This window comes from Megascapheus bottae, chromosome 1 (genome assembly GCF_031878675.1).
Source record: "Megascapheus bottae isolate mThoBot1 chromosome 1, mThoBot2.hap1, whole genome shotgun sequence".
Classification (NCBI taxonomy): domain Eukaryota; kingdom Metazoa; phylum Chordata; class Mammalia; order Rodentia; family Geomyidae; genus Megascapheus; species Megascapheus bottae.
Window position 1 is genome coordinate 73017566 of NC_143509.1, and position 12588 is coordinate 73030153.

General features: G+C 37.1%; 1 protein-coding gene across 1 annotated transcript in view; it reads left to right on the plus strand.

Moving 5' to 3' along the window:
- The window catches only part of Impg2 (interphotoreceptor matrix proteoglycan 2), a 53636-nt gene that overhangs the window by 18973 nt on the left and 22075 nt on the right, over nt 1-12588 (plus strand). Inside the window, exons 9-11 of the mRNA XM_090331045.1 lie at nt 2060-2118; nt 5795-5815; nt 10157-10401. Of these exons, the coding sequence (XP_090187171.1) occupies nt 2060-2118; nt 5795-5815; nt 10157-10401 (325 nt within the window). The remainder of the gene's footprint in view (nt 1-2059; nt 2119-5794; nt 5816-10156; nt 10402-12588) is intronic.

Consider the following 12588-nt stretch of genomic DNA (forward strand, 5'->3'; position numbering starts at 1 on the left):
GGCAATACAATCAATGTTAAAAAGATTTAAGGTTAAATAATGATTCTATCACCAAGTGTGTAGTTCAGACTAAATTAGTTGACATCTTAAGTGTTTCTGTTTTCTCATTTATACAAGCAACATAACATGTACATCTTTGGAATGTTGCAAAGATTAGAAGTAAAACCATAACACATTACACAAAGCAGTCTCTGAATAATTATCTCTTTTTACTAATTTCTGTTAAGTGGAATTCCTTCTTCCACTGTGGTTAATAGGAAATGATGAATTAAAATGCTGTGCATACTTAGATATCAATGCCCAGATCTAGATAGGCTGAGTAATAATTATAATCTATAGTTTGAAAGCATTTTGTAATTAGTAGAATACTTTCAGATATATACATTTTATTGTAATAAAAACCAATGTGGGCCGGGAGTTTGGCCTAGTGGTTAAAGTGCTTGCCTAGCATGCACGAAGACCCGGGTTCGATTCCTCGGTACCACAAACATAGAAAAAAGCCAGAAGTGGTGCTGTGGCTCAAGTGGTAGAGTTCTAGCCTTGAGAAAGCCTGAGACAGTGCTCAGGCCCTGAGCTCAAGGCTCAGGACTGGCAAAAAAAAAAAAAAAAAAAAAATTCAACTCCTGATTCCATGACCAAAAGCAAATTCCCAGAGATATATATTTTAACTTATTTGCATTGTTCTAGTAGTGCCTCTATAGGAACCCATCTTGTGAGCTACCTTCTGAAATACTATGGATTGAATATTCAATTTTGTTAAAGCTGGCATTTTTGTGTAACATGATTTGTAAAAAATATTCTAGCATTCTTCAGTATTTCCCATCTCCTATCATTAAGCCCATATGGAGTTTATATGGCTAGATTTATAAAGACTTAGTATTAGAACTAGCTCTTTCTGGAGAGGTGGCTTAATGGAAGAACACTTGCTTAGTAAGCACAAGACCCTTAGTTCAATCTCCACTGCCATCAAAAAGACCAGCTCCTGTCAAGGTGACCTTTTGGTCAATTGCATTACCTGGCTCTACTTCTTTTTTTTTTTTTTTTTGCCAGTCCTAGGCTTAAGCTCAGGGCCAGAGGACTGTCCTTGGATTTTTCTCAAGGCTAGAACTTGAGTCTCAGCACCACTTCTGGCTTTTTCTAAGTATGTGGTACCAAGGAATTGAACCCAGGTCTTCATGCATGCTAGGCAAGCACTCTACCACTAGGCCAAACTCCAGGCCCTCTACTTCTTTTTTTTAATTAAAGAATTATTAACATTGATTTTTATATCATATTTCAAATGATGTGTTTAACAAACAAGTATTCAAGAAGGAAAGCTCCATATACAATCACTGGCAGTTAGATTACTTCTTCATGAATCCTAGTTTGAATACTGGGGTTGATTCCACTTTTTTTTTTTTTTTTTTGTAGGTCATAGGGTTTGAGATTAATTGGAGATAAGAGTCTCAGGTCCTTTTGTGCCTGGCCTGGCTTTGAACCTTGATCCTCAGATCTCAGCCTCCTGAGTAGTTAGGATTACAGGTGTGATCTGTGTACACCTTTTCAAATGCTAAGTGTGCTCATAACTGTCATGTATTGGAGGAACAGGAAACAGATTTTACTAGACACTTTCACACTTAGAGAAAACAGGTATTTGACTCTGTCAGTATGTGTGCTGGGTCTAGATTTCAAGTCCAAATAATAACATTTAAAAATGTTATAGCTACTTTGGAAATGATGCCATTCACATTTCATCACATGGGAGGATTCATAGTGCTTTGTCAATACAAACTATGCTATTTGTAATTTTCAACAAATAACACTAAAGCATATGAAAACCATAAAAATAAAATGAAAAAAATGTGACAATGTTTTAGCAAACACTACATTCCATCCACCATTATAACTGATTTTAAACTTTGGATTTGTGTATGCATATGTGTGTGTGTGTGTGTGTGGTGTGTATGTGTGTATGAGCTCAGATTTAAAATTAGTATACTTTTTGATTATTTGTAAAAGCTTTCATATGGACTTTACCATATTTCTATATCATTATTATCTTTCATTTTGTTTTTCACAGGTGAAAAATGCATTTGCTGGGTTACCAGGCTACAGAGAGATTCATGTTCTTGAGTTTAGGTAAATAGATTTACTCTAAAACTAATGTGTTCAGTAGTAACCTTGGTTTCAAATGTAAGATCCTTTGTGTTTATTACATATAAACTAAACAACAAATTCTGTCATTCACTGCTATTTTTTGATGAGTTCGTTTTTTTTTTTTTTTTTGCTTGTCCTGGCTTGATTTCAGGGCCTGAGCACTGTTGTTGGATTTTCTCAAGGCTAGAACTCTACCACTTGAGCCACAGCACCACTTGCAGCTTTTTCTATGTATGTGGTACTGAGGAATTGAACCCGGGTCTCCGTGCATGCTAGGCAAGCAATCTTACTACTAGGCCAAACTCCTGGTCCCCTAATTCGTATTTTTTTTTTATATGTTTTATTTTATTTATTTATTTATTTATTTATTTATTTATTTATTTATTTATTTATTTATTTATTTATTTATTGCCAGTCCTGGGCTTAAGCTCAGGGCCTGAGCACTGTCCTTGGAACTTTCTCAAGGCTAGAGCTCTACCACTTGAGCCTCAGCACCACTTCTGGCTTTTTTCTATGTATGTGGTACCGAGGAATCGAACCCGGGTCTTCATGCATGCTAGGCAAGCACTTTAACCACTAGGCCAAACTCCCGGCCCCCAGTCCTCATTTTAAACAGAGAATTTTTTTTTTTGGCTCTGTGGCTTGAACTCAGGGCTTTTGTTGTTGTTGTTGTTTTTAATTCTAGGCTCATGTTACACTACTGAGTCACAGTTCCATTTCTGGCTTTTCCTGAGTAGTTTATTAGATATAGGAGACTTTTCTGTGCCCTGGCAAGCTTCAAACCACAATCCTTAGATCTTAGCCTTCTAAGTAGCTAAGATTATGGGAGTGAGCTCCTGACATCAGACTTAGAGGACTTTAAAAACAGAACCCTTTATTAAAGATATTTTTCTTTGTATAAGACTCATGGCAAACTACTTGTAATCATTAACTGAGTAGAGGTGTTGGGAGCTCATGTAATTTCTATGGGCTTGTACCACCATGCTTACCTTTTTCTTTTCTTTTTTTGGTGGCTCTAGGGTTTGAACTCCAGCTGTCATGTTTGCTTTGCAAACATGTGAGCCACATGTTTGAGATGTGAACTACATCTCAACCAAAAAAAAAAAAGCTTGTTTTGTTTTAATATTGAACTTTAAAATCCAACTCCTTATGCTTGCTAGGTAAGCATTACACTACTAGAGCCACACCTCCAGTAATTTTTGGCTTTAGTTATCTGGGCTTCCTGTGTAGCTGGGATTATATTTATGCACCACCATGCCTGGCTTATTGACATCCATAATTATCTTGATTTCCCATAGTAACTTTGATTATAGGATGAGCCATTGTACCTAGCCTACAAATGATATTATTCTTTTGACATTACTAGGATTTGTTCTCAAGGCTTCATGCATGCTAGGAGAGTACTCTGCCTTTTTAGCCCGGTTGTAGCCACAAGTTTTTAAACATGGCCCATTGTGGACTAACTGCCCTCCCTCTATAGTTGAACTATATTGTACCATAAAATCTGAATTTCTTTTTTCTATATTATGTTAATTTAACTTTGGCTCATGATTGAATATGTCGAAACTATGTTTCAAAACCTTCCTTCCTATTAGCTTGACCATATAACAAAGTTATCATTGCATCCATCATTTTAAGAATAGAACTGATATACTTAGTGTACACTTTAATTGCTTTCTCTTAATTTGTGTACATCTTTTTCCCACAAAATAGACCACAGATATGTCCCCCAAGTTTGAATATGCAGAGAAATATGCAATCAAGACAAAAGAAACTTGGGCCCTGGATGATTTTCTAAAGCACAAATGTCCCACGAACTTTGATCACTTAACCTGAGAAATACTTTCCTGCCTTCTGTATACACTGTACTAGAGATGACTTTGTTACAGAATGTTTCCTGTATCTTGACTAATATATTTGCATGCCTGGATCTCAGGGGCCTGTTGGAGAATGCTCCGGTTTCTGCTGTGGCCTAGCAAACTTCTGATGTCTTTCCTTCTCTTGGTAGGGACAACAAAATGTATGGCAGATGATTTCATTGTTTTCCAGCATGTTTGAAAATAATATTATTTGATCCAATTATTCTAAATCGGGCACATAGTTTGATTAGGGATGGAATTCTGGTTGGGAAGTAATTTTCCTTTGGAGTTTTGAGTTTTTACTTTATTTTCTTTGCTATTTTAGAAAAAGTCATTTTTTACTCATCTTTCACCTCCTTGAGGACTATATGATTTTTTTTTAAAGTAGAGTTCCAAAATTTCTCATGTCTTATTTTAGTCTGAAAAGATGTATTTGATTTTCTTTTCATCTATTCTAATACTGTGCAAGACACTACACTTCCAAAGAGAAGGATCATAATGTTAATCCCAACAACTGTAGTTCTCTACCGTTCTGATTTATAGAGAGATAATCCACATCTGTATTATTTAAAAATCATTTTTCCTGATTTTATGCTAAAAATAGTTCAACTATAAAGGGAGGGCAATAGATTTTTAGATTTTTAAATACATCCACATACACGGACATTCTGTTGATTTTTTTTTCTCCTTTTCTTTTTTTATTTTTTATTTTTGGTGGGCTATGGGGCTTGAACTCTGGGCCTGGTATTATCCCTGAACTCTTCAGCTCAAGACTACCACCCTACTCCTGAGCCATAGCCCCACTTCCCATTTTCTAGTGGTTGACTGGAGACAAGAGTCTCATGTTCTTTTGTGTCCCAACTGGCTTTGAAGCGAGATCCTCAGATCTCAGCCTCCTGAATAGCTAGAATTACAGGCATGAGCCACCGTGCATGGCCACAAAGGACTTTTTTTTTGTAATATTTCCATACATATAGATACTATGTTCAAAAGCATTTTTCTTATTCTTTTTTTTTTGCCAGTCCTGGGCTTGAGCTCAGGGCCTGAGGACTGTCCTTGGATTTTTCTCAATGCTAGAGCTCTACCACTTGAGCCTCAGCACCACTTCTGGCTTTTTCTAAGTATGTGGTACCAAGGAATCGAACCCGGGTCTTCGTGTATGCTAGGCAAGCACTCTACCACTAGGCCAAACTCCCGGCCCTTTAAAAGCATTTTAAAGTAAAGTTTAAAAGACATAGAAGTCACTGGTTCTAAATACTTTCTCCATCTTTAGTCACTTTTCTCAGTTTGTAGGACCTTTTTTTTATATCTGGTAGTCTGTCAGCATTTAATTGAAAAGGAAATTTTAAAGAAAATCAGAAGAAATATATAAAGAGCATGTGTGTGTACATATGTGTGTGTGCGTGTGTGTGCGTATGTGTTTACATGCATATGTGTATGTGTGTGTTGTGTGTGTGTGTGTGTGTGTGTGTGTGTGTGTGTGTGTGTGTGTGTATACTAGTCCTAGGGCTTGAACTCAGGGCTTCGATGCTGTCCTTGAGCTTTTGAGACTCAAGGCTAGTACTCTACCACTTGAATACAGCTCCACTTCCCACATTTTGGTAATTAATCAAAGATAAAACTCTCATGGACTGTTTTGCCCAGGCTGAGTTTGAACCCCGATCTTCAAATCTCAGCTTTCTGAGTAGCTAAAATTATGGTGTGAACCACCAGTGCTTGACAGAACTCATTTTAAGCCATGTAACAATTATAAATGTCTTGAACTCTAATTGACATTTGCCCTTTTTAAAAATTTTCAGGTCTCCTAAGGAAAATGGCAGGTAAAGTAATTTTTAATACTATTTATTGAATGTGGAGGTCACTAGAAAGTACAGAGCCAGTATCCAAGGAGTGAGCATAGATCAGCTCTTTAATTAATTTCACTGAATGAGAAGATAAAAAAAATATGGAGTTGAAGTTCAGGGGAACATGACTTTTCTTTGATCATTTGGTAATGAGGAGATAGTTTGAAAATAAAGAGCCTAAGTTCAGGGCAGAATGACTTTTTTTTTTCATGTCCATCATCACTTTCCATCTCCTTATAGGAGTTTTTCTGCTAAAAATCAGTGGTAAATGTAAACTTTGTGTAAATATAATCCTTTCAATTACTGCTCAGCTCTATAAGGTGAAAGCAGACATAAGAAATATTCTAAACTAAAGAGTGTTACTGTATTTCAATGGGGGTGTGATAGTACATGATTATAATCCCATACTTTAGGAGGAAAGAATATGGTAGGAAGATTGTGGTTGTGAGTTTGAGTTACATAGACTCTTTCCAGAAAAAACAACCCAAACTGTGAATAGTGAAATAGGAATTATTTTTGCCAGTCCTGGGGCTTATACTCAGGGCTTTGGCACTCTCCTTGGCTTTCTTAAGACTAGAACTCTACCACTTGAGCCACAGCACCATTTCTGGCTTTTTCTATGTATGTGGTACCGAGGAATCAAACCGGGATCTTGATGCATGCTAGGCAAGCACTCTCACTAAGCCAAACTCCCAACCTGGAAATACGAATTTTATATGTCATAAAATAGTATTATTTTAATTCTTTCCAACTATTTAGAATGTAAAATTCACTTATTCATAATTCAAGGCTACCACCCTACCCCTGGGCCTGGGCGTTGTCCCTGAGCTCTTCAACTCAAGGCTTACTCCTGAACTATAACAACACTTCCCATTTTCTTGTGGTTAATTTGGATATTTCTTTAAAAAATTGATATTTGTTTAATGTATCTTTTCTTTTTTTCATATATTTTTATTGTAATTAATAGAAGGCTTACATTATATTTACCAGATAGAAGGTGCATTACTTCACATACATTGATACCCTTTCTCATGTCTTGGTTCCCATTTCCCTCCCCCCTATCTTTTTTTTTTTTTTTAATTACTTTGTGGCCCGTGGCTCATGCCTGTAATCCTAGCTACTCAGGAGGCTCAGATCTGAGGATCAAGGTTCAAAGCCAGCCGGGCACAATGAGATTCTGATCTCCAATTAACCTCTAAAAAAGGGGAAGTGGGGCTTGGCTCAAGGGTAGGGCGGTAACCTTGAGCTAACAGCTCAGGGATAGTGCCCAGGCCCAGGGGTACGGTGGTAGCCTTGAGCTGAAGAGCTCAGGGACAGTGTACAGGCTGAGTTCAAGCCACATGACCCACACAAAAAAAATTACTTTGTATTATCTTTGAATAATTGTACAAAGAAGTTGCAATTCAATATTTCAATTTATGATTATAGTGAGTCTGGAGCAGTGTCACCCTTCCACATTCCTCCCCCCTAGCTATCTTAATCCCACCAATCTCTTCAACTTAACTGGTTTCTTTTTTGCATATGTACATTGAAAATTATGGTTACCCAAGAATATTTCTTTTTTATATTTTTCCCATATATTGAAAGGCTATTTGAGGCACCGGGTAGGCTTCTAGTAAAAGCAAACAAACAAACAAACAACAACAACAACAACAAACAAAATCACTTTCCTTGCCTGATTTTGTGCATAAAGAGGAACCAATTCAGATGCTGATTATATAACCTTTTCTTTCTTTTTCTTCCTCCACTCCTCCTTTTTTTCTTTTCCTGTCTTCTTAAAATTACTGCTTCCTTTCTGTAAGGAGTGATGTTAACATCACAAGCAAGTTTTAAAGTTATGCAGAAAGACCAGCTTTCTAGGGACAGAGGTATGAACTGTCTACATTGGAAAGCTCATGTACAACCTTATCATTTGGGGGCTATGGCCCCAAAACAATGCCTCTAAAATGATTATGAAGAATATAAATAGATGAGCATAAATATACTTGTACTATAGATGAAAACTATTCTTTTTGTGTTTAGATACAGAAAATGCTTCACATTAAGTCAGGAGTACTGCATACTGCAATTTAAGCAACACATATTCAATTGTCTTGTCTCTCTCCCCCACATACATTGTTTTCAAAAGGTATTTACTGAACTACTATGACTAGGCTTTGTTCTAGATGATTAGGACACAGAACCAAATAACAATTGTGCTGCCATTGGTTGGGTAGATAAAACTTGAACTATGAAGGAATTATGTCTTCAGTATTCTCTAAGGAAGTTACCTGAGCTGAGGTAAAAAAGAAATAGGTGAAGAAAGTGTGTGCCAATGTGTGCATGTGTATGTGAAGATGTATGGGACAGGAGGCAATAATAATATAGCAGAGAGAAGGCTTTGGACAGACAAGGCTCCAGAGACAGAGGAATGCGTGTGGCCTGTGGTTTCAGAATGACCCAAAGCTCGAAGCTCGTAATAGGTAATGGGGAATGTGACATGGTAAGTTCTGACCAGTAGGTGTCCCTCTTACTGTTTTATTTCATCTTGAAGCCATCCTTAGTTTAGATTAGCATACTTTACCAAATTACTTTCCTCATAAGAAAAATGGCAAAATTACAACTAATATTGTAGCATATACAATGAAAAGGCTTTAATTGCTTAAGGGATTGAGAAAAGTTCCTAGACCACAACAGGTTTTTTTTTTTTTTAACCACCTAAAGCATCAAAATGTCAAAATACCAGGTGACTACCTGTAATAACTAAACCACCTCCCCATTCCCCAGGAGGAAAGCAGTTGAAATGATTCAGTATTTTTCTGCTCTGAGTTCAAAAAAGCCTTTTTATGCTAGTAAGTATAGGAACATAAAAGAGTGAGGCTGTATGTATGGCTGTTAGATGTGTTACCTTCATGGAATCACCTATACTCAGTATTATCTGACAGAGCGAGTAAGGACAGATGAAAAACTAGCCTGGGTTCCCAGGAACAGAAAAAAGCAGGAATGGGAGAGAAAAGAGTCAAATTTAAGAGACAATTTAAGACAAATTCTGTCTTCCCAGACCATAAAAGAACATGAAGGATACCCATAGAACTACTTAAAATGAAAGATCCATTAATTGTTCAATTACTGCATTGTCTGATTGATAGTCTCTCTCCATAGACAAGTATGTAAGGAGTTATAATCAAAAGTCATTTTGGAAAACTTGAAATTAGAAAGAGGAAGATGGATGATCGCAGTAGCTGTTATCATTAAAACAGGATAGCTTAAGGTATCTGACTTTAGCCTAGGGATTTATCTCCCCCCCAAACGCCCAATACTCTGGTCAAAAGCAATGTTACTAAACAGTAACATAATCTGTAAAACAGTAACATAAATTATTGACCAGATTCATTTTCTTATAGAGTCTGAGATTTCATCCTTATTTTGTTGATGCTTTTTCTTTAGATATTATCAATAATTTGATTAGTCTGGTTTTTTTTTAATACTCAGGCAAGTGTACATTTCTGTTTATCTAGTAGATACTAGGAATCTCTCAGAGGTATTTCAGGATGACACTTATAGTCAGGATATATAAGTTCAAAGAAATATGCTTTTAATGTTTTATGCTTTGATTGGAGTTGTTTTACTGTTGTGAAATGACTGAAAAAGCAAAGTGCTTCCATTGCCCATCTGCTTTGAGTGGTTTATCTTTGGAAGGTAGTATCCTATCCTGCTTTGACTGTTGCTTGTGATGGCTCTGTGTGAGACAAACCAAAGCATAGAGCTGTCATCATAATGACTTTCTGATAACAGTTTAGTTTAAACTAATAGAAATGTAGCACAATAGTTTAGAATACAGGTATTGGAGTCAGATAGTTTTATGTTTAAATCCTGGTCTATCACATCTTTATTATAAAATTTCAAACAAATCTTTATACCTTATGACTTAGAATCTCAACTAGTGTAATAAACAAATATGAGCAGATTTCTCAAGGTTTTAAGTCAGGGAGGAGAAATACTAATGGGGAAAGAAGAAAGAAGGCTATTAGGGAAGAGAAAGGAGTTGGCTTTGAAAGAGAAAAGAAGGGGTGAGAATGTGAGAGACAAAAAGATTCAGATAGTTTTGAGTTCCTTTAGGTTCACTGTGGCTCCTGTAGAGTTTTTACTGTGTGTTTGAGCTATGACCCTCTAGATAGGAGGAGATGGCAAAAGTCTGCCTAGAGGTTACAGAGAACGTAGATGAAATCCAGGACTTTTGAGACTCCTTATCTAAGTCTAATGTGTGACGTCTGTAGTTATCAGACTCCTTTTTTGTGCTTTCTTAGCTGGACCTCATCTTTCCATTTCCATTCGTAGCGGTATAGATGTTCTCTACACGGTTACCTTCAATGCTGAGGTCATTAGCAATACCACGTGGGACCTAATCAGCCTTCACTCCAACAAGGTGGAAAACCATGGCCTTGTGGAAATGGATGATAAACCCACTGCTGTTTATACAATTAGTAATTTCCGAGATTATATTGCTGAGACACTGCACCAGAACTTTTTGCTGGGGAATTCTTCCTTGAATCCTGATCCTGAATCTCTCCGGCTTATTAATGGTGAGTTTGAGATCCATCATGAAGACCTTGTATAATACAGTTGTAGTTTCTTTCCTAATAGGCAAGGTATTTCCCTCATTCTCTATGTGTTTTTGAATATTCCTGAACTGCAAGAGACAGGAGCCTACCTGATGTATATGGAGCTTCATACAGGAAGCTATTTGGGATCTTGGAATATTTGTAGACAGAGTGGGAGAAGTGGAGAATATTATGACATATAGACATAGTTTGAAGAAGCAAGAGGAAAGTATAAGCAAATGGAAAGTAGTACCTGAGGTGTGAACTGAAACTGAGTCTATTGTGCATCAAGCAACCAACACACAAATTCTAGCGAAAAGTCAGCTGCTTAGGGTTAAAAGCCCGAGAGTACAGAGGAAGAACATCACAGAACGTGGATGGAAAGTCTTGATCAAAGAACTGGATACAGGGTGGAATTCTGAAGTAGTAAGTGAATTCACATAGTCATGTTCTCCTACTTATGATTCATAATGAACAGTTATGTCTGGAATTATCACAATGGTGACTTGTAAATTTGGAGATTAAAAGGGTACTCCAGTCAACAGGTATTAGGGTTTGCATATTCCTGCACTACTGGTGCACAATGTTCTAACTCCTCTGAAACACAGTACTCTAAGTTACTTGCTACTTTGTGTTCACTTTTCCATGACTTCTTCCTGTATTTGTAGTTTAGCTTTTAAAACTTCTAGTACCATGTATTTTACTGATGTGAAGGCAGGACAGAAATAACAGCTGCTTAACTGTGAGAGGCAAGCCTAGCAATGTGTCTCTTAATTGTCCACATATTCTTATGAGGAAAAAGTGCCTATTCTTTGTTTTTTTGTTGTTGTTTTTTTTGTTTTTTGGGTTTTTTTTTTTGTCAGCTGTGGGGCTTGAATTTAGGGCCTGAGCTCTGTCCCTGGGCTCTTTTGTTCAAGGCTAGTACTCTACCACTTTGAGCTACAATTCCGCTTTCCATTTTCTGGTGGTTAATTAGAGGTAAGAGTTTCGGGCTGGCTTTGGTCTACAATCCTTACAATCCTTAGATCTCAGCCTTCTGAGCTGCTAGGATTACAGGTGTGAGCCACCAGCCTTTGGCAGGAAATTTTAATTACATTTAACAGTTTAATTGAGCAAAGACTGATTTGTAAGTCATGTTATTTCTGGAAGTCTCTGGCTAGATAATACTTGTATTGAGAAAATGAGAATGAGATACAGAGACAGATCAATTGTCTTGTTTATAGAATGGCATTCGCCAGTTGTATATTTAGGTTTTAGATATGTGTGAACAGAAGCTTGGTTAGGCCAAGTTTATTAGGTTTCACACCTTTAGGGGTATGTGTGTGTGTAGATAAACAAACCAAAATATTTATTAGAGGGCTGGGAGTTTAGCCTAATGGTAGAGTGCTTGCCTAGCATGCACAAAGATCCAGGTTTGATTCCTCGGTACCACATACACAGAAAAAAGCCAGAAATGGTGCTGTGGCTCAAGTGGTAGAACTCTAGCCTTGAGAAAGCCCAAGGACAGTGCCCAGGCCCTGAGTTCAAGGTCCAGGACTGCAAAATAAATTTATTAGAGAAACCAGAGAGGCTTGCTTGATATATATAGTAAGTGCAAATGTTATTAGGGGAGGAGAACGAATATATTGAGAAGGTAAATTAGACAATTTTTAGAGGGAGAGAAAGAAAGGAAAATCTGGTCTTTCCATATGCATGTGTTCATGATGTGTGTGCAAGAGAGGGGGAGAAGAAGAGTACAGAGAAGAGAGGAGCAGGAAGGAGAGGCAAAGGGAAGAGAGATGAAGAAAGAGAGGAGAGAAAAGGAGAAGAAGGGAGGAAAAATTTAAAAAATTAGATAGGACTGACTTCAAATTATTTTAGGCTGTTGGACTAATATTTCTTTAATGTGACACTGTGCTTAGACAGAGCCCCAAAGTGGCCAGAATTTATCGGAATTTCGTAGGACTCACTTAACATAGAAGAACCGTGTTTAGTGGACGGTAATGATAATATAAAGCTATCAGTTATAAAACTGTATATATTTGTGTTGGCGATAGGGTTTGAGCTCACTCCTGGGCACCGTTCATGAGCTTCTTTTGCTCCAAGGCTAGTGTTCTATTATTGGAACCACAGGTATACTTCTGGCTTTTTGGTGGTTAATAGGAGATAATAGTCTCATGGACTTTCCTG